The 22,355-nt window shown below is 42.2% G+C and overlaps 2 protein-coding genes and 1 pseudogene across 15 annotated transcripts in view; all 3 read right to left on the bottom strand.

The window, feature by feature from the left end:
• Positions 1-4,553, bottom strand: part of PTS (6-pyruvoyltetrahydropterin synthase) — a 46,275-nt gene extending 41,722 nt beyond the window's left edge. For 2 of the 6 annotated variants that reach the window (XM_065528974.2, XM_005579642.4), the window contains exons 1-4: positions 4,409-4,553; positions 2,213-2,292; positions 646-668; positions 203-259 (exon numbers count right to left, since the gene is read on the bottom strand). In XM_065528974.2, coding sequence (XP_065385046.1) covers positions 203-259; positions 646-668; positions 2,213-2,292; positions 4,409-4,491 — 243 coding nt within the window. In that variant the 5' untranslated portion in view covers positions 4,492-4,553. Of the gene's footprint in view, positions 1-202; positions 260-390; positions 470-645; positions 669-2,212; positions 2,293-3,925 lie in introns of those variants that run through there. The other 4 variants (XM_045371023.2, XM_074015196.1, XM_074015197.1 and 1 more) reach the window with 4 other exon arrangements.
• Positions 4,554-7,196: 2,643 nt separating this feature from the next.
• The window catches only part of BCO2 (beta-carotene oxygenase 2), a 50,878-nt gene continuing 35,719 nt past the window's right edge, over positions 7,197-22,355 (bottom strand). For 5 of the 9 annotated variants that reach the window (XR_012423700.1, XM_045371025.2, XM_065528972.1 and 2 more), the window contains 4 exons: positions 17,657-17,794; positions 16,549-16,731; positions 15,164-15,274; positions 12,763-13,739 (listed from right to left, as the gene is read on the bottom strand). Coding sequence is in view for 7 of the 9 variants with exons in the window: in XM_045371025.2 (XP_045226960.2) it covers positions 13,626-13,739; positions 15,164-15,274; positions 16,549-16,731; positions 17,657-17,794 (546 nt within the window). In the remaining 2 variants the exon portion in view is untranslated. Of the gene's footprint in view, positions 11,576-12,264; positions 12,737-12,762; positions 13,740-15,163; positions 15,275-16,548; positions 16,732-17,656; positions 17,795-22,355 lie in introns of those variants that run through there. The other 4 variants (XM_045371026.3, XM_074015193.1, XM_065528970.2 and 1 more) reach the window with 3 other exon arrangements.
• LOC107127479 (small ribosomal subunit protein eS12 pseudogene) lies at positions 9,696-13,174 on the bottom strand (annotated as a pseudogene).

Below are 22,355 nucleotides of genomic sequence, written 5' to 3'. Positions count from 1 at the left end.
CTGTGACTAATTTCCATTAAGTCACCAAAACACCTTTAGAGGCCATGCGAGTAGTTCCTCCAACTATACCCCAACACCCACATCCAATTCTACTCACAGAGTTATGGAGCCTTAGGATATAACTGGTTGGGGAGGTAGATAGGGGGCCACCAAATATTATACTTAGGGAATAGCACATAATAAGCACCCAACATGCCATTACCTCCATATATTTTTTGAGATCAGCCAAATTCATAACCATTCCCGTAGCAGGGTCAATCTAAAGAATAAACAAAGGTGAATATTACTCTCATAGGCTCTCCATATTAAACAGCTGGCAAATTATCAAAGGCAGTACAGTATGCAGAGACTGTGCCCACATTTGCCTTCATCCCAGAGATAATCACTGACCTCAGCATGGAAGCACCATGTACTTCAAGCATCCTTTTCATGGTATAGCCCTTCTACCTGTCCACACACAGCACATTAAAGACAACACTTTGGTAGAGGAGAGGCCTGGAATGGCAGCAGTTCACCACACACACATATACAAGGGCCAACAATGAGCAATACTGACTGGAACAGTTTTCAACACAAAATCCACCACACTGGCTGAAAGAGAGCCCAGCAATCTGCAAAAACCACACAAATATTTTCTGCACATACCTCTCCATGTACTGTCACCACAACTATGGAAAGGAAACAAAATACCAAAAAAACAGCATGACTTTCAACAGATTAACATCCAAGCACAAGTTAGCAACATACAAGCACAAGTTGGCAACATAAATTATTAGATCTGTCCCCAAAAGCTATACTTAAATATTTACCCCAAAACATTTGTTATTTTAGTTAAGATTTTTTTTTTTTTTAATCAACCAAAGCAAGACGCAAGCAAGACAAAGGAGCTTAGTTAGGAACTTTGGCTAAGCAGACGCACTCAGCCAAGGCTGAAAAGGGTGTAAATTCTGCTTATAATGTTAATGCACTAGAGAGCATCAAGATGCTGCTCAATCTCTGCCTGTAGAATTAGAAACTGTACTTGTAGGTGTCCAGCTACACAGCAAGCTGGTCCAATACTGAACAGTACCTTTCTGAACAAGCAATACTACTGGGCCTTAAATTCTTATCCCCTTACTCACGTGAATGTATACAAAGTCTAAAGTAATGCTTTGTAAATTAAAAAGTGCTTGTGAAAAGCATTTGAAAACTCTTGGCCAGGCGTGGTGGCTCATGACTGTAATCCCAGCATTTTGGGAGGCCGAGGCGGGAGGATAACCTGAGGTCTGGAGTTTGAGAGCAACCTGGCCAACATGGTGAAACCCCATCTCTACGAAAAATACAAAAATTAGCCAGGTGTAGCGGTGGGCAACTGTAATCCCAGTTACTCGGGAGGCTGAGGCTGAAGAATCGCTAGAACCTGGGAGGTGGAGGTTGTAGTGAGCAGAGATCACGCCATTGCACTCCAGCCTGGGCAAAAAGAACACAACTCAGTCTCAAAAAAAAAAAAAAAAGAAAAGGAAAAAAAAATCTTGATCAGTGCTTTACACATTAATAACTTTTACAAATGTATGTATTTTAGTTCTATACAAATACCATTAGGTATTATGTGATAAGTAAGTACACTGAGACTGAGATACCATAGATTAAGGAAGAGGCAGTAGCTAAACCAGTAATCCTAATCTGACACCTTGTCTGGTCTTTTTTTATGCCACCACCACACACTGTTTTATACTCTATGGCTTATGTAGCTGTTTTTTAAGGCAGGCTGTACCTCAAAGAATCAAGTCTCTTATCTTTGGACAAATTACCTACTTTCTTGGAATACTGCTGGCAAAGCTTTAGACCAAACCTATTTTTCTGCCATATATTACATTCCTAGGCAACATTCTCGTTTTGTCAGTCATTATTTACTCAAAGAATAAAATCTAATTTTAACATTAGCCTCAGCCACACCTAATCAGAAAGAAATTGTGTACTCTAGGACAAAGAAAAATGCTTTAAACCATTCATTGTTTTGGTCTGTTTGTAAGAGTTGACAATTGTAAGGTAAAACTTAACACACATCTAACCAAGACAACAGATCCTTTCATTCTACTCCCATTTAACTTCTCATTCAAAGCTCAAAGCATTCACACTGTGTCCGTAAGTTTTCCCATTCATTGTGTCTACATTTGCTGAATACTCTTTCATCCTTATTGAAGGGCTGAAATGTCATCAGTTTTTCTCTCACCTTTATAATTGTGCCCATGGCCATTTGGATTGCTGCATTTCCCAAACAATTTCAAGTTTTCTTCATCACTCAGAAATTTACTAACCAAAAAAAAAAAAAAAAAAAGTCAGCATGACACAAGTATCACATCCAAACCCCCTTCTCTGTTCCTTGTATTTATTATTTGCTCTGATCTTTGAAAAGTCTCCCAATTTGTTATTACTTTAGCTCACCAAACGGGGAGTCAGAAATCATGTTGATTTTTATTACTCATGTATATGTCAGAAACCATGGCATATTCCCTAATTAGAAGACTGTACCATACAAATTAGCACAAACAAACCTTAACTTCAAGCCCCTTGTTCCACAGCAGCTGATCTGCTCATGGGACTTCCGCTTTTCAATTCAACATTACTGAGTGCCTACAATGTATTAGGCAAGTGCTGAATGAAATAACAGCATATAATGATAAACATAGATGGTGATCCGCAAAGTGGCTTACTATCTCATTTCTCTCAGAAGCTAAACTACTCATCCAGAAAAAAAAAAATTTTTTTTAATTACATGACCTGGTAAGTCTCCTATTTAACAATCTTGCTTTATACTATGTCTCAATGACTGCCTCATGAGAACTTTACCAATCTGTTGAGGAATATTCAAAGCAGGTGAATTTTTAAAATTACAATCTTTGACTGTTGTCTCAGACGGAAACCAAATTGCTTAATGAATGTTTATACTTATACACATCCATTCAATTTTGCATCCTCTATGAGGCCTTACCACCCTCAGGTGTTTATGCCTCTTACTATACAACCCCTTTCTTTTTGAGATCCTCTTTATGATTCCCCCCAATGTAGTTTGGATGTTTGTCCCCTCCAAATCTCATGTTGAAATGTGATCCCCAATGTTGGAGGTGCGGCCTAGTGGGAGATGTTTGGCTCATGGGGGTGGATCCCTTATGAACGGCTTGGTGCCCTCCCTGAAGCAATGAGTGAGTTCTGGCTCTATTAGTTAATGGGAGAGCTGGTCGTTAAAAAGAGCCTGGCACCTCCTCTCCTCTCTCTTGCTCCCTCACTTGCACTGTGAGTTGCCTGCTTGCTCCCCCTTCGCCTTCCACCACGAGTGGAAGCTCCCTGAGGCCTCAACAGAAGCAGATGCTGGTGCCATGCTTCTGTACAGCCTGCTGAACCAAATAAACCTTTTTTCTTTACAAAACACCAGTCTCAGTATTCCTTTATGGCAATGCAAAATGGAATAACACACCCCCACTTTCTCCTGCTCAGCCACTTCTTGTATTTAAAGTGCTAAAGTCTTTTGCACAAAATTCTCTCAGTGTACCCTCCACAAAATAGGCCAGATTGGAAACCCCATACAAGACCCCTGATGCATCCGTTACCTAGCACAAGCCCTGACAACCAAGAAACAAATCCTCGTTTAGCGAATGGAGGGATGAATCCCGTCAGATAGCAATGGTCATCCTTATTTCACAGACGACGATACGGAAGGCCAGAGAGTGGAGCTTGTTAGTGAGTGGTAAAATTCCTCAAAATCAACTCTTCAGTGCATGCAAGCGGTATGTACGATCGGGTTTCAAATCCCAACTATGCTGCTTGCTTCGGAAACTGAACGTCTGGGCTCGTTGTTTTTTTTTTTTTTTTTTTTTTTTCTCCTAGCCACTAAACCACCAGGGACTGGGTTCATTCTGTCTTTGGTTAAAAAGGCGCTAAAACTTGCCTTGTAATTACATTAGATATGGTCGCCAATGCTCCTGGCATACAAGATTAGCTAACATTTACTGGGTGTCTACGCCGCGGCAGGTACTGTGTACATAGACGAGTTTAACACCCTTGAGCTTCACAACAACCCTGTGGCGTACACCAAGGGACTCCTAGGGGCAGAGACATTTCTTCGAGTCGCAGAGTCGGACGTGGGCCCCACACTCAGACGTGGGCCATCGCCCTCCGCAGTCGGCTCCGTTAACCACCAAGCTCCCCGACTCCTCCCGGGCTGGGGCCACTCCAGCCGCCATCGCGATGCTCGGGGCCGACCGAAGACCAGCGAACGCGACCAACGCGCGCCGTCCTCCGTACTCAGCGTCGCCCCAGAAGCCCCGGCGCCCCTCCCGAGGCCGACGTCAGCACGACCCCAGCCCCGCCCCGGTGACGTTCCGGGGCCCGGGGCCCGCCGCCCAGCGCTGCACTTGTGTGCACACTCTACCTGTACAATCGGTGGCTCGCGCTGAAGGAGACGCGGCGGGACACTTGCGCCTGGCGGCGACGGCCGCCACCTGCCGTGCTCATCTTCCCGGCGCTGTGTGCACTACTCGGCCAGCACCTTCTCCCGCCGCGCGGCCGGTGCCTCCTCCCACCGCGGCTGCGCAGTGCGCTTCGGCGCGCTCCTGGGAAGCGCGGCTCCGCTTCCGCTCCGGACAATCTCGGCCTCGGGAGACTGTTAGGGGTGTCTCGCGGCTGTTTGAATCTCTTTGGAGAACAAGAGTTCGGACACCTAAGCATACCCTGGAGCGGTCAGGGTGGGTGGGGACACGGTGTCCTTGATCAGTTTGCTCCGCCTGAGGTCACGCCACGTAGTTAGGGCCCGTCTGGGCACACTTTGGGTACTGAGTGACCTCTCTGAGACTCCCCTCCCACTCTCTCCTGTAAAGCTCCAGTGGCTGGTGACTCTATCGCATGAGCCCCACGGCCACAGTCCGCTTTATAGACCAAAAGGAGCAGGAATTGAGCCAGGCGGGCGTGGTGGCGCACTCCTGTAGCCCCAGCTATTGGGAAGGAGAGGGATCCCCTCAGCCTAGGAGTCCAACCCGGGCAATGGAGAAAGACCCTCCTTTCTTTTTCTTTTCTTTATTATTATTTTTATACTTTAAGTTCTAGGGTACATGTGCACAATGTGCATGTTTGTTACATAGGTATACATATGTCATGTTGGTTTGCTGCACCCATCAACTTGTCATTTACATTAAGTATTTCTCCTAATGCTATCCCTCCTCCAGCCCGCTACTCCGTGACAGGCCCTAGTGTGTGATGTTCCTCGCCCTGTGTCCATGTGTTCTCATTGTTCGATTCCAACCTATGAGTGAGAACATGCGGTGTTTGGTTTTCTGTCCTTGTGATAGTTTGCTGAGAATGATGGTTTCCAGCTTCATCCATGTCCCTGCAAAGGACATGAATTCATCCTTTTTATGGCTGCATAGTATTCCATGGTATATATGTGCCATGTTTTCTTAATCCAGTCTATCACTGGTGGACATTTGGGTTGGTTCCAAGTCTTTGCAATTGTGAATAGTGCTGCAATAAACATAATGTGTGCATGTGTCTTTATAGTAGTAGCATGATTTATAATCCTTTGGGTATATACCCAGTAATGGGATCACTGAGTCAAATGGTATTTCGAATCCTAGATCCTTGAGGAATCGTCACACTGTCTTCCACAATGGTTGAACTAATTTACACTCCCACCAACAGTGTAAAAGCATTCCTATTTCTCCACATCCTCTCCAACATCTGTTGTTTCCTGACTTTAATGATTGCCATTCTAACTGGCGTGAGATGGTATCTCACTGTGGTTTTGATTTGCATTTATCTGATGACCAGTGATGAGCATTTTTTCATGTGTCTGTTGGCTGCATAGATGTCTTCTTTTGAGAAGTGTGTGTTTGTATCCTTTGCCCACTTTTTCATGAGGTTGTTTGATTTTTTCTTGTAAATTTGTTTAAGCTCTTTGTAGATTCTGGATATTAGCCCTTTGTCAGATGGGTAGATTGCAAAAATTTTCTCCCGTTCTGTAGGTTTCCTGTTCACTCTGATGGTAGTTTCTTTTGCCATGCAGAAGCTCTTTAGTTTAATTAGATCCCATTTGTCTATTTTGGCTTTTGTTGCCATTGCTTTAGATGTTTTAGTCATGAAGTTCTTGCCCATGCCTATGTCCTGAATGGTATTACCTAGGTTTTCGTCTAGGGTTTTTATGGTTTTCAGTCTAGATAAGTCTTTAATCCATCTTGAGTTAATTTTTGTATAAGATGTAAGGAAGGGATTCAGTTTCAGCTTTCTACATATGGCTAGCCAGTTTTCCCGGCACTATTTATTTAATAGGGAATCATTTCCCCATTTCTTGTTTTTATCAAGTTTGTCAAAGATCAGATGGTTATAGATGTGTGGTGTTATTTCTGAGGCCTCTGTTGTGTTCCATTGGTCTATATATCTGTTTTGGTACCCGTACCATGCTGTTTTGGTTACTGTAGCCTTGTAGTATAGTTTGAAGTCAGGTAGCCTGATGCTGCCAGCTTCGTTCTTTTTGCATAGGATTAAGACCCTCATTTCTTTAAAAAATTTTTTTAAAAGAACAGGAATTTGAGAGCACAAATAAGACCACGTGGCAACAGTCCTTTTGACTGTTATGTAATGATTCTTACTAATGGAAATTCTAAAGACATTCTTATCCACAAGTGTGTATGGACCCATTTATCACTCTGGGTGGCATAGTGTGAACAAAGGCACCCCTGAACACATATTAGCAATTCTTCTGCCAGTGTAGACACATTGAGAGTGAAAGGATCTTGTTTCCTCACATCTACTCACAAGGGTGTCCAAAGTACACACAGTTCCTAGAATCATGTCACCTCTTGCTTCCATTCATTCTTTCATTAAATATTTATTGGGAATCTACTATGTGGCTGGCATTGTTCCAGGTACTGGGGAGGACAGCTCCACTGTATATGAGAAAAATCAAATGATGAAAAGCAGGACAAGTCAGTGATTAATAACGGACTTGGAAAAGTTTTCTTTAAAAAGAAAGATAAAATCATGGGGGTAATAGAAATAAGCTCAAATGGTGATTTCCCTCAAATATCTCCTACTTATAGCTATATATTGTTTGTTCTGCATTAATCTACTAACAGGTTATTTAGCAAACACTCTCCATACATTTTCAGATGTTTGTTTCATCTACCCCATTGTACTGTAAAGAAAAAACTTCAAAGAACATGTAGAGATTTTTGAGATAGACTATTTAATTCAATACTTTCACTTTACAGATAAGAAAATACAGCCCCAGATAAGTGAATTACTATTGCAAGATCACTCAGAACAGAAACATTATTTCCCAGGTATGGACTATCTCAATGATAAATACTCTCTAGCAGTCAGTGGTTACACAAATAGTTGCTCATTCCAAAACCAGCTTAAAGAATCAAAATAGGCCGGGCGCGGTGGCTCAAGCCTGTAATCCCAGCACTTTGGGAGGCCGAGACGGGCGGATCACGAGGTCAGGAGATCGAGACCATCCTGGCTAACACGGTGAAACCCCGTCTCTACTAAAAAATACAAAAAACTAGCCGGGTGAGGTGGCGGGCGCCTGTAGTCCCAGCTACTCGGGAGGCTGAGGCAAGAGAATGGTGTAAACCCGGGAGGCGGAGCTTGCAGTGAGCTGAGATCCGGCCACTGCACTCCAGCCTGGGTGACAGAGCGAGACCCCGTCTCAAAAAAAAAAAAAAAAAAAAAAGAATCAAAATAAAATGAAAGAGTAAGAGAAATGTCTGCAAAATTGTTTTTATTAATAATACTTGTTTGTTTTAGTAAAATATTTCACTGCATTTGCAGAGTTGAAGTTTAACCTGTTTGGAAATAGGATTGTTGCACATGTATTGAGATGAGGTCTTTAGTATGAGCCCTAATCCAACGTGACTGATGTTCTTGTAGAAAGGGGAAACTTGAACTCAAAAACTGACACATACGGAGGGAAGATGATGTGAAGACACGGACAACACCATCTGCAAGCCCAGAAGAGGGAACTGGAACAGCTCTTTCTTCAAAGCCCTCAGAAGGAACAAACCAACTTTGATTTTAGACTTCTAGCCTCTAGAATTGTGAGACAATTCATTTCTGTTAAGACCTCTGTGGTACTTTGTTATGGCAGCCATAGCAGACTAACACACTAACCAATAAGAAAATAACATTTCTTTTAGCTTTCAGTTCTTTGAGATCAACAGCCATTTAGGTATAGTTCCCACTTCACTCTTGCAACACTTACTGGCTTGTGCTTGGCTGTGTTGTCTCAGAAGGCTAACTTCTATTAAAAGATCCCATAAGGGCCCCTGGCCAGCCTTCCTGCCTCAACTCCCCTGCTGTTTCCAGGGGCAGGTGGCAGGCATGGGTACCTGCATTTCACTGGAGTGGTTTATTGGATCTCTGAGGGGAAGGAACAGCAGAAGAGGCCCTTCTTCCTCACCCAAGGTGAAGGGTGGTTGGGGCCAGGAGTTTGGACCCTCCAGGTCTTGCGGGAAGAGCTGGGTAATACCTGGTGTCTGAGTGATTCTCTGCAGACCCTTCACCTCTTCAAGGACCACTCATCCTCCTTTCAGCCCCCTTTATGGGGGCTGGGCAGCTGTGGAGCCAGCCACAGAGGCTCTTACAGAAGCGAGGCCTGGAGTAGCCTGCACCAGGTAGCAGGGTCAGGGTTCATGTGCTCCTCCTCCTGCCACAGGGACTGCACATCCCATTGCCCCACTACTGCTTTCTGTCTCCCTCTGTCTAGCTTCCAGGGCAGGGAGCAGGCCCCACCTAGGGCTGCAGGCAGTCTGGCCTGTGCCAGCATGGGCTCTTGTGCCCACCAGCCTCACAGGTGCTGTGCTTTGTGCTCTTGGCTGCTGTGCTGGGACAGAATGGGATGCCAGGAAGAGAAGAAAGGGGGTGCAGTCTGAGGCCACCACCCCCCTTCCTATCTAAGGGAGGGCTGAAGACAAGGGGCTGGCATTCAGTGGGCAACAGAAAGGAGAGGCTCCTTGAAGCTGCTCAATGAGAGGCCCCCTGTCCCTCCTTTTGCCCTCCCCAGGACTAAAGACCTGGAGGGGCTGGGTGTGGGGCTGGCTTTTGGAGTGTGGAGGTGAATATGTGGGAGCAGAGATCATGAATAACTCAGGGCAGTGAACAGTGCACCAAGAGCAGGGCTGTGTGTGGGAGGCTGCAGCCAAGATTGCCTCAGCTCCTTCCCCTCAGGCTGGGAGGATAGCACAGGCTGGGGGCTGAGGGTGGAGGGTCTCAGCTCTGCTGCCCCCACCCCGGTACTAGCCTAGCTTCCCAAGCTGTGGCTTAGAGGATAGTTGGCTTCCTGCCTCTGTCCTCTAAAGCAGCAAGTCTGGGAAATCCTGGGGTGAGTGGAGTCACCCCACCCCTAGTTGCTGGCAGAGACTGAAACTAAAGCATCGCTTAATAAACCCTCCCAAGCCCCCCCCCAAAAAAAGATCCCATAAGATACTCCAATGGACATATATTGGCAAGGCAGGCCCCATGTCTATCACCTTCCAGTCCTCATTCACTTACTAAGTTAAAAAAAAAAGAAGAAGTGTTTATTTAACATCTACTGAATGCCAAGTGCACTGCTAAGTGCCAGGGGCGCAGTATGAGTAACAAACACATGGTCCCTGTCCTCATACAGTTCAAGCTAGTGAGGGAGCTAAACACAGAAATAAATCATGATAAACTAAAAAAACCCACTAGCTCTCCCTCAGGAAGTAAAAGAAGGCTTCAAAGAAGAGATGACTTTTGAGCTGGATTTTAAGATTCACCAGGTAGATAAGGGAATTCCAGGAAGAGAAGACAATGTAAGCAAAGGAAATGTGGAAAAGTACAGCTTGTTTAGTGCATATTGACGAGTTCTTGGCTACAATGGAGAGATAGGTGAGAGGTAAGATTGGAAACATTGACTGGGGACCAAATTATTGAAAGGCCTAGAATGCCATTTAAGTATAAAGGAAAGGAAGCTTCACCCCCTTATCTCCCTCCTAGCTCCCCACAAAAAGGGAATTTTCATCTGCTTAAATCACATTTCCAGGCACTGGTTGGGCCTTGTTTACTCACAAGCAGGCCTACAATGTGTTAAAAGTACCATATATAGTGTTGCTTACTCTCCAAAGCTATCCTCAGAGGAAAAAAAAAAAAAAAAATCAAGCCAAAGTTCTCCCCTACTCCCACCCTGCCCCAAGGTAGCTGGCTGGTTCATATGTTTTTCTACTGCTTGCATCCTGTGGAGGACCCAATCTGCCCATTTGCCTCTTCCTTTTCCCTCAATTGTGCACCACTTACTCCCTTTCCTTGAATCTTCGGACACTGGCTAGTGGTAAGAGTTGGGCTTAGGGAGAAGAAGAGGCCCAGCCTATGCTTTGGGCCTTGGTCATAAGCTCACTCACTTTCTCCCTTGGATTACCGGCATATGTGCCTAGATTATAACATGCCACTGATCCTTTTTTGTCTTCTCCTTCAGGAAACAGAGAGCAGAGCCAAGGCAGAATTCAGGTATCCTTAGGTCAAAATCTTATGATTATACTGCTATCCTTCATATGTCTGAACTTCATTCCCTGTGTATTAAGACAGATATTTATAAACAGAGGAAAGATGTGACAGATCTATGGACTTGCCAGAGGTCATCCAGAGTCTCCTTCACCCTTCAGATCTAGGAAGATCAATCAAATCTCCATGTTTTGTCTGAGGAAGTACAATGAATGCCTTTTCAGGGACTTGTGTGAAAGGAAACAGTGGGGGACTTACACTCTCGGTTACCTGAGGCTCTTCGCTCCTGCATCTGCTGTATTCCTTCTGTTTAGGCATCTTCTTGCCATTCTAAACCTGCTACTATGTTCTGCATCTCACAAACCCAGACATGGAACTCAGCCCTTTTACTTTATTGCCACAGTGCAAAACCCCACACATGGCATTTGCATGTATGGAACACATTACTAAAGAAGATAGGGTCTGTGAAGTTTGAAGTGACTCTTAAGGAAAATTAGACAGGAAACTATGTTAGTCCAGGCCCGTGCAGAGAGCCTAACCATGAGTTCAAAGGTGCCCCATATTGTATGTCTGGGGGTCTTCTCCAGAGCATTCACCATGCAGAAAGAGCATAAACAGTTTAACTGGTCCTGGAATGGAGTTCAGCAGAGGGAAGGGAATGTAACTGAAGGAAAAAGGAACAAGGGATTTTAGGGGTGTTGGCAAGAGTGTGGTTTAAGTGACAGACCTTGCCTGCTTACAGCTGTTGGTAAGAACAGGCAGGGTTTAGAAATGTGGAGATTATATGGTCTCTAGTGCCACCTGTTGTCCAATTAAATGAAGAACTACTGGCTTGTCAACAATCCCTGACAACTATACACCTAGAGATTAGAAGAAATGCCTGATTTTAATGATGTTCCTCAAAATAACCTCCCAAAGCAGAGCTGAAGGTGGGGTGGGGGTAGTGGGTGGTCCATAGGAGGTTGTGCAATTGCAGTAGCATCTGCTGTGGACAGCAGAGAAAAAAACAGTTTAGAAGAAGCCTCCATGCAGGATATAGCCAGCTTCCTGTCTTCTGAGTATCTTAGGACCAATGGTGACAGGCAGACTGTGATGGGAAGAACGAAGTGCTTTTCAGATTTATATTCAAAGTCTACTATCTATGATCATCTGTATTTCTTCTCCTAGGACCTCTGTCACCCACCTATCTGATGATGGTAATTGACAGGGCAGGAGCACCTTTATTTTGGACAAACCGCCACTTTAAGTTCCAACTCCCTTTCTAGCCTCATGTGTTTCAAGGAAATCACTTCTAACTATAAGCAAACAGAAAAAGCAGCCAGTTAAACACAAATAAAACAGCTTGGGCACAGAGGGAAGTAGGGGGAAAGTCTCTTGGGTAACTGCCAAATTTCACCCTCATACAATGGGCCTTAATAAGGACATTCCTCTCCCTTCAGGGGCACTAAGATAGGGAAGCTAAAAGCAGACTTGGGGGGTATGTCTGCAGCTGAAAAAAAAACCAAAACAAACAAACAAACAAAAAAACACAACTCTCCCTCCCAAATAAGCACAACAAAGAAACACAGAAGCAGTCCAAGCCTCTAATAAACTCTCCCACCCTGAACCCTTAAAAACTCTTAGTCTGTAAAAAAAAGTTTGTCTCTAACCTAACTCAGTCAAAAGGCTCCTCTCGTGTTTGTTTTCTCTAAAATAAACCTGTCTTATCTGGCAAGCCACTTTTCATGTTTCTTTCATCTTTCTTTAATTCTTTCGGTAATGACCAAAATGCATGAATTTTTCTTTCATGTATTCTTATTATTACGTAGAGGAAAATATATCCAATAAATGAAATTTAAAACTCTCTTCAAAAGGTTGTATCAATACTTTCTTAATTATTTCAAGGAAGAGCCCTAAAATATATATATAAAACCATAGTTATCTTATGAATTCTGCTTTGTGGTGTTTTTTCTTAAGAAACATGAGTGCCGGCTGGGTGCAGTGGCTCATGCCTGCAATCCCAGCACTTTGGGAGGCCAAGGCAGGCGGATCACAAGGTTAGGAGATTGAGATGATCCTGACGAACACGGTGAAACCCCATCTCTACTAAAAATACAAAAAAATTAGCCGGGCAGGGTGGCGTGCGCCTGTAGTCCCAGCTACTCGGGAGGCTGAGGCAGGAGGATGGCGTGAACCTGGGAGGTGGAGCTTGCAGTGAGCCAAGATCACACCACTGCACTGCAGCCTGGGTGACAGAGTGAGACTCCATCTCAAAAAAAAAGAAAGAAAGAAACATGAGTGCCAAAGTTTTATTTGTTCATTCTTACATTTGAAATATTCTTCAATGACATCCTTGGCTTAAGATTCTTTGACATAGTCCTTAACTACTGCACAACTGCAGCCAACTACTTTTCGGGGGTTTCCCTCTCAGTTTTACAGAGGCCTACCCATTCCCCTGGTTTCTCGTTGTCATCAATCTTAATTAGGGTGAGTTGGTGTTCAGCACCATGGGCCTCCACCAACTTGACATACATAGGCTCACTGCAGATGCAGGCAGACAAAGGTGGGCTTGGCGCTTGTCTAAGGCTTTGGCAGCTTCACAAATTGCACATGCTAGGCCATCATGGGTGAGGGCAGTCTTCCGCACCTCTTATAAAGTAGTGTTAATGGCCATGACACCTCCAGCAGCAATGCCTCCGTTGGCCATGATGGTGTATTAAAGGTAAAACAGAACCTCATATGCACTCGAGCCTCTGCCATGGCGTGACTTGGCAGTGGCAAGGAAATAGTGAATTATGGTTTTAACAGAAATTTTTAAACCAAATGTCTATTTGGGACATTGGTTTGGGAGGTACGGTGCCCTTTATGCTCTGTCTTTTCTATACAGTACATTCTTTGTTTTTCTTTTTATTTTTATGTTAGATTCTGGGGTACATGTGCAGACTTGTTACATGAGTATATTGTGTGATGCTGAGGTATGGGCTTCTAATGATCCCATCACCCAAATAGGAAACATAGTATTCAATCGGTAGCTTTTTAACCCCTGCCCCTCTTCCTCCTTGCCCCCCTTTTGGTGTCCTCAGTGTCTATTGCTCTAGTCTTTATGTCCAAGTGCACACTTATTTTAAACCTAGTTTCCAGACCTTGTGGTTGTCCCATCAGATGGGTATGAAGGTACCATGGAATCCATAAGGCATCTGCACAGGTACCTCTGCTCGGCCCAACTCTTCAAAGTTCTTGGCATCCAAAACTAGGAGAAAATTGCTTTCATTCTAGAAAAGGAAAGACAATATTGAAAATTATCTTTTCTTCATCAAAAATTTGCCTGTCTCTTCCACTAAGCTGTAAAATTCCTAATGGAGAGACCATGTTGGTCGGGCACAGTGGCTCACACCTGTAATCCCAGCACTTTGAGAGGCTGAGGTGGGTGGATTGCTTGAGCTCATCATTGAAGACCAGCCTCGGCAACATGGCAAAACCCCATCTCTATAAAAAATACAAAAATTAGCCAGGTGTGTAGTGCACACCTGTAGTCCCAGCTACTCAGAGGCTGATGCAGGAGGATCACTTGAGCCTGGGAGGCAGAGGTTGCAGTGGGCTGAGATTGTGCCACTGCACTCCAGCCTAGGTGACAGAGCAAGACCCTGTCTTTAAAAGAAAAGAAAAAGAGAGAGAGAGAGAGAAAGAGCAAGACCATGTCTTACACATCTTCATATCTCTCCCTAGAACCTAGCACAGTGCCTCACCTATATGCTCACAGATTGTTTCCTCAGTTGCTGAACTGGACTGGAAAGGATATCATAGCTAAAGAAGTTCATACCTAGAGCAAATAAATTAAGTTGTTTCTATCAATCACCTTCATAGGATTTCTTTGAGTTTAATATTTTTGCTTGCACCTTGCCAATCTTTTAAAAGACAGAAACTCTTTCTTCCAAGTTAGAAATGCCTCCATTTTGTGTTACTTTGTAGCTGTTCAAAGGGCAGCATTGCAAGGCAGACTGAGATCTGCCAAATCGAATTCCAGGAATGGCAAGTGCATGGCATGAGAACAAAGTCCTCCTAAAGCCCATGACAGGTATCGCTAATTGATCACAGCCTTTCTTACTGAACCCTTAAAAGGCCTCAGAGCCCTGCACCCCAGGCAGCCACTAATAATTAATCAAAGCTGATACTCAAAGTGAACCTATTTACCATAAGATTGCCCTAGACAAGGAGTCAGATAGTGAATAGTGTTATTGAGACACTGGACCAGGACTGATGACATTGGACTTGGAGGTTAGTTCATTGAAATTGGCAGCACACATGATGGTATAAACATTAGACCAGAAGTCAAAAGACTTGGATTTAAATACTGGCTTTACCACTATGAGATCTGATGCAAGTTTACTTCAACTTCTTTACAAATTCCACATGTATAAAATGGTATCCCACAAAGTTGTTTTGATAACTGAATATGTGTAAGTAGTTCGTAAATAACAAATTCCTATGCAAATACAAATTGTTATTATGGTCTTCCAAACAGAACTTTAAAACAACAAAATATGGATTGAGACAAAAGGGTATGTAAATAGTAAGAAGGGGAAGAGAAGGGAAAAGGAATCAAAGTAAACTATCGACAGATGAGTGTGCATCCTTGACTTATCAGATGACTTAGTGCTACTTTTCTTTCTGACTAGTGATAGGGAAATATATTTACCTGGTTGGGAGTGATCACCACAGAAAGAATAACCCCACCATCTTCTTCATTGGTTCCTGGTACTGGAACAAAAACAGGTTCTGAGGGATAAAAACCATCTTCTCTCCAAACCTGTAAGTCCCAAAAAAAGCATTCGATAAAAGGCCGGTAGTAAGTTGGGAGCTTTCTATGGCTTTTGTCACTTCAAGCATGGATTTGGCTGTGATATAGTTTGGATGTGTGTCCCCTCCAAAGCTCATGCTGAAGTGCTGAGCCCACTGCTGAAGGTGGGGCCTAGTGGGAAGGCTGGGTGATGGGGGCCAGTCCCTCATGAATAGCTTAGCACCATCCTCTTGGTGATAAGTGAGCTCTGGCTCTATTAGTTCATCTGAGAGGTAGTTGTTTTAAAGGAGGCTGGCCCTTCCTCCTCTCTTGCTCCCACTCTCTCACCATGTGACATGAGGCTGCCCCTTTGCCTTTGCCTTCTGCCATGATTGTAAGCTTTCTGAGGCCTCATCAGAAGCTGAGCACATGCTGGTGCCATGCTGGTACATCCCACAGAACTATGAGCCAAATAAGCCTCTTTTTCTTTTTCTTTTTCTTTCTTTTTTTTTTTTTTTTTTTTTTTTTTTTTTTTTTTTTTTGAGACGGAGTCTTGCACTGTCGCCAGGCTGGAGTGCAGTGGCACAATTTCAGCTTACTGCAACCTCTGCCTCCCAGATTCAAGCGATTCTCCTGCCTCAGCCTCCCTATTAGCTGGGATTACAGGCATGTGCCACCACGCCCAGCTAATTTTTGTATTTTTAGTAAAGACAGGGTTTCACCATGTTGGCCAGGATGGTCTTGATCTCCTGACCTTGTGATCCACCCCTCCTCAGCTTCCCAAAGTGCTGAGATTTCAGGCGTGAGCCCCCGCACCCGACCTAAACCTCTTTTATTTATAAATTATCCAGCCTCGGGGATTTCTTTATAACACAGAACAGACTGACACAGGCTGTCAATAGAATAATCCAAAAATAAAAGAATCAGCCCAACTGAGTTGAATATAGGAGAAAGAGAGGGAGTCTTTGCAGTCCCAGATTCCATCACCATCAAACACAATTTGTGTGACTATAATTTGCTATCTACTTTAAATATAGGTGTCTCAACAACCCTAACCCCACAATTGCCCCCAAAATAACATCAAGATCAAACATTGAATTATTTTGCTGGGCTTGGGGTCAATTTGGATTCCCTAGAAGGAACATACCCCTAACTTAGATGATTTCATAGTTCTCAAACTCAATAAAAGAAAATGGCTGAGCTCCTTAAATACTGAAGAATCTTAAGATCTACTTTAAATAGAACTAATTCAAAGGGAAGAACAGGTTTCTGAAAAGTTCAAAAAGGAAAGAGTTTTTCATCACCTTCAGTGTCTTATTCACCACATCAACCTTGATCAGAGAATCCCCCACCAAATGCCGAAAGCCACAGCCATAAAAGAAACGATACTTTTTGCCACTGAATTGACCATAGTAGATCTGAGGAAATTCAATGCCTCCTTCCTTTTCTAGGTCCTCCTGATGTAGATTTTCATGAGAGCACCAGATCTAAAAGAGATTTCAAAAGGATTTGTAGTGGTTGCTTAATTCTTATTTTCCTCTTATGTATGTCAGTGAGGAGCCTCATACTTATAAAGGTTTGTGACAGGGCGTGGGAACTGAGGTTCTACATCATTTTTTAATATTGTTCCTCTTTCCATCATATGTATGGATGCATAATGATTATCAAATTTTATTAATAAGCTGTCAAATGACATAGGAGGTAGACATATGCTTTTTATTCTTCTAAAGCTAAGGCATTGACAGCTACACAATGATAGACCTGTGCTAAGCACATATTATCTAAAAGGTAGGGATTGCAGCTGGACGCGGTGGCTCGAGCCTGTAATCCCAGCACTTTGGGAGGCTGAGGCAGGTGGATTACCTGAGGTCAGGAGTTCGAGACCAGCCTGGCCAACATGGCAAAACCCCATCTTAGCTAAAAATACCAATATATTAGCCAGGCGTGCTGACAGGTGCCTGTAATCCCAGCTACTCGGGAGGCTGAGGCAGGGGAATTGCTTGAACCCAGGAGGCAGAGGCTGCAGTGAGCTGAGATGGCACCACTGCACTCCAGCCTGGGCGACAGAGCGAGACTCCATCTCAAAAAAATAAAATTAAATTAAAAAATTTAAAAAAAATAAAAAAAATTTAAAAAAGGTGGGGATTGCTAATGTCAAGCTCAAATGAATAGACATTCCACAACCATTAGACAGTTCCATATCTCTGTTTCAAAGCACAGGAAGGATAGATAAACACTGTGTTCATTCCCACTGTTTCTGCAATTCTTGTGCAAGCAGTGTTACATGACCTTACCCTGCTCGGATGAATGTTATAAAAGTTATTGGGTACCAAACATTTTGGAAAACAGCTAAGGAATAAAGTAACACCACTAAAGCTCAAAGTCTTACTCTAATGTCTGTTCATAGCATACCGTTCCATCAGCCTGTTTCACAGCACTGGCTGAAGTATAGGACAATGGACTCAGGTTGTCTCCCTCAGGGGCATTCAAACTGACATTTAAAGGCAAAACAAACCTTCGAGGGAAAGATCTGCCTGCTGAATTATAGACCTGTTTGGGAAGAAGAAAGAGATGAAAATTGTCATTCATACGGTAACAGTATGTCCCAATAATTTAGATCCAGTCAACATCATTGGCATTCCTAAATATTTAAATAAATGATAATTTCCATTCATTCATCTACTTAATATTTGTTGAGTACCTACTATAGCCCAAGCAGTTTTAGACACTGGAGATACAGTCATGAATAAAGCAAAGACTTTGACTTCATATAATTTATATTCTAGTGGAGGAATAATAAAGAAATTTAAAAATTAGAAAATATTTGTGGCCAGGTACGGTGGCTCCTGCCTGTAATCCCAGCACTTTGGGAGGCCGAGGCAGGCAGATCACCTGAGGTCTGGAGTTCAAGACCAGCCTGACCAACATGGAGAAACCCTGTCTCTACTAAAAATACAAAATTAGCTGGGCATGGTGGCGCATGCCTCTAATCCCAGTTACTCAGGAGGCTGGGGCAGGAGAATCGCTTGAACCTGGAAGGCAGAGGTTGCAGTGAGCCGAGATCGTGCCATTGCACTCCAGCCTGGGCAACAAGAGTGAAACTCCATTTCAAAAAAAAGAAAAAAAAAAGTGTTATTTAATTAGCATCAAGTAAACAAATGATTATATAACAAAGAGTAAGAAACTAGAGAGTAACAAGGGGTGCTTTCCTTCTTCAGATTTGATCAGGTAGACCTCTGTGTGGAAAAGGATCAACTTTGCAGGCCTGGGTTGCTCAGACCCTGCACTATTTCAAGAATGACTTGTTTTCATGACTGACCTTGGGCTGGTTACTGGGAACTGAGTTCTTGGGATGTTCTGCCTGATAAGAGTGTTCTTGCATGTGCCAGTCCTTAAGTGACTCTGCAGTAGTTTGTCCAGACAGTTTATGCTAACAATGTGATTTATAATGAACACCTCCATTCCCTTGAGCATCTGGAACATCAGTAACTGAGTGTCATCATGTAGGGGTTTTATGCTTATATAACTCATCCCCAGTAAAAACCCTGGACAAGCAGGCTTGGGTGGGTTTCTTCGGCAGACAACATTTTACACATGTTGTCACTAGTTCCTGGAGGAATTAAACATGTCCTTTGTGACTCTACTGGGAGAGGACTCTTGGAAGCATGTACCTGGTTTCCTCTAGACTGCATCTCATGCGCCTTTTTCTTCTGCTGATTTTGTTTTGATCCTTTTACTGTAATCATGAGTCATGATTACATGATAGTCATCACTATATAGAGTCTTTTTGAAAAATTTTAATAAAGATGGGACCTATGTTGCCCAAGTTTGTCTCGAACTCCTGGGCTCAAGCAGTCCTCCTGCCTTGGGCTCCCAAAGTGCTGGAATTACAGCCATGAGCTACCTCGCCCAACCTATATTGAGTCTTATGAATCCTCCTAATGAATCATCAAACCTAGGCGTGATCCTGGGAACTCCCAACACAGCTTCTCTGTAGAAATGATGTTTAAGCAGGAGACCCAAATAAAGTAAGTGTGTTTTTCCTGACAGTAAGTGCTTTAAGCCCATTTTCCTCTCCTGAAATACTGTAGGATGGAGAACAAACTGCATCATTTCCTCCCATATACCTAGTCTATACGATCTCTGTAGCCTGCAGAAATATTTTTAGTGAGTAAAGATTTAGTGCTATTCTTAAGATTCATAAAGAGTTATTAGCTTTTTTTCTAAAAGGTCACCATGGCTTCAGAAGTTACTAGCTTTTAAAAAAATGACTTTAATTATATTTACAATTGTTTTCTCTTGCAAAACCAAAAGACACTTCAAATAATGGTAGATTACATCATATGGATCAACTACCCCATTGAAAACAACTGGAAATGATGGACAAAATGTTTAAAACAGCTGCCTGAAGGACTGGTGACCTAAAAAGACAGTGAAGAACAAAGGGGCCAGGTTTGGGATGAAACAGAAACCCACAGAAACCAACTGGATACGGGGGCAAGTTTTCCCCCACCTATTTAAACATACGCTCAACATTATTAGTCATTAGGAAAATGCAAATCAAAACCACAATGAGATATCACTTCACACCCATTAGGATGGTTATTTTTTTTTAACCCAGAAAATAATAAATGTTGGTAAAAATGTGAACAACTAGAACTCTTGCGCATTGCTGATGGTAATGAAAAATGCTGTGGCCACTGTGGAAAAATAGCTTGGCGGTTCCTCAAAAAGTTAAACATAGAATTATACAATCTAGCAATTCCACTTCTAAAATGTATACCTAAAAGAACTAAAAAAAAAGAACTTGGATATTTGTATGCCAATGTTCATAGCAGCATTATTCTTAATACCCAAAAGATGGAAACAACCCAAGTATCCATCAACAGATGAATAAACAAATATAGTGCGTGTGTGTTTGTGTATACAATCGAATATTATCTAACCTTAAAAAGGAATGAAATTCTGATACATGCTACAACATAGATGAACCTTGAAAACATTACACTAAGTGAAATAAGACAGACACAAAAGGACAAGTATTGTATGATCCCACTTATATGAAGTACCTAAAATAGGCAAATTCATAGAAACAGAAAGTAGAATAGAGGTTACCAGAGACTGGAGGCGGGGGGAACAGGGAATTATTGTTTAATGGGTACAGAGTTTCTGTTTGAGATGATGAAAATGTGCTGGAAATGGATATTGGTGATGTTGCACAACATTGTGAATTTACGTAATGCCACTGAATTGCACACCTAAAATGGTTAAAATGGTAAATTTAATGTTATATATATAATTTTTACACCGTAAAAAAAGAAATAATATGGAGATTTCCCATGTATTCGTCATCCTCTCTTGCCAGTGGGAATGTCTTGCATAATTACAATACAATATCACAACTGGGAAATTTACATTGATGCAATCCACCAACCTTATTCTAGTTTAACATGCATTCATTTGTGTGTGTGTGTGCGCGTGTATTTAGTTCTATGCTATTTTATCATGTGAAAATTCATGTACCTACCACCCCACTCAAGATACAGAACAGATCCATCACCACACGGATCCTTCACGCTACTTTTTGATAAGGATATACCATAGCAACTCGCTCATCCCTTAACCTTAAAGAGAAGGGCTTTCCAATAGTTTTGAGGGCTAGAGTGACAACAGTTTGAGTTTACGATTTTCCAAGAAGAGGAAGACCTACTAAACCTCTAGTCCTTTGGGTTTGGACCTCATAGGTCTGTACCTTATGAATTAGAATAAACAAGAAATAGTCCAGTACTTGCATGGACTGAATCCTGCTTCAAATTATACAAGCAAGTGAAATTCTTCTCTAGAGGAAGATAACATCATCCTGTGTCTCAAAATATTTCCACAATTTTTAAAACACAATATTCTGCAAATGAAAGAAAATAACCAGCACATGAAAAGACAAAGCAACATGATTAAAAACCAAAATAAACAACAGATAACAGAAACAGAATCACAGAAGATCCAGATAATAGTTATCAGACTTTAACTATTCTAAATATGTTTAAGGAAATTATTTTAAACTGAGAATTGTGGTAGAGAACTATAAATTGGAAAAGAGAACCAAATCAATATTCTAGAACTGTAGATCTACCTATAAGGAAATTTTCAGGTCTGGAAGGCTTTACTGTTGAATTATTCCAAAAATTTAAGAAATAATGTCAATCCTATACAATATCATCCAGAGAGAAGGAAAAGAGAGAACAATTCCCAACTCATTGTATGAGAATGAGAAAAACCATGAAACCAAAACCTAGAAAAACCATGAAACCAAAACCTAGGAAGAACATTATAGAAAAGAAAAAAAATCAAAAGGCAATTTTATTCATGAACATAGATACAAAGAATTCTAAACAAAATAGTAACAAAGCAAATCCTGCAATATATTTAAAAGAAAATACAATGCGACCAATTGGGATTTACTTCAGGAATGGAAGGGCAGCTTAACATTCAAAAATCAATCAATGGCTGTTATGAACATTTTTTAAGGAATCAGTCAATGGACTTCACCACGTTCACAGAATAAAGGATAAAAGTTATATGATTATCTCAATAGTGCAGAAAAAAAAAACAGTTGATAAAGTCCAATATCCATTCATGACAAAAAATCTCAGTAAACTAGGAGTAAAAGGGAACTCTCCTAATCTAATAAAATGTATCTTTTTAAAAAGATGTCCACACAAAACCTGCTAACAAATATTTATAACAGCTTTATTCATAATTGCCAAGATTTGGAAGCAACCAAGATGTCCTTCAACAAATGAATGAATGCACAACTATGGTACGTATTTCAGTGATAAAAAGAAATGAGTTCTCAAGTCACAAAAGACACAGAGGAACCTTAAATGCATATTGCTAAGTTAAAAAAGTCAGTCTGAAAAGTCTACATACTGTATGATTCCATGTGACATTCTGGAAAAGCCAAAACTACAGAAATAGTGAAAAGATCAGTGGTTTCCAGGGGCTGAGAGAAGGAAAGGGGAAGGGAAGAATTGGTGGAGCCCAGGGAGATTTGCAGGGCAGTGAACTATGCTGTATGATATTGGTAGATACATGACATTATGCATTTGTCAAA

Source organism: Macaca fascicularis, chromosome 14, assembly GCF_037993035.2.
Source record: "Macaca fascicularis isolate 582-1 chromosome 14, T2T-MFA8v1.1".
Taxonomy (NCBI): domain Eukaryota; kingdom Metazoa; phylum Chordata; class Mammalia; order Primates; family Cercopithecidae; genus Macaca; species Macaca fascicularis.
This window is presented reverse-complemented; position numbering and strand designations above follow the sequence as displayed.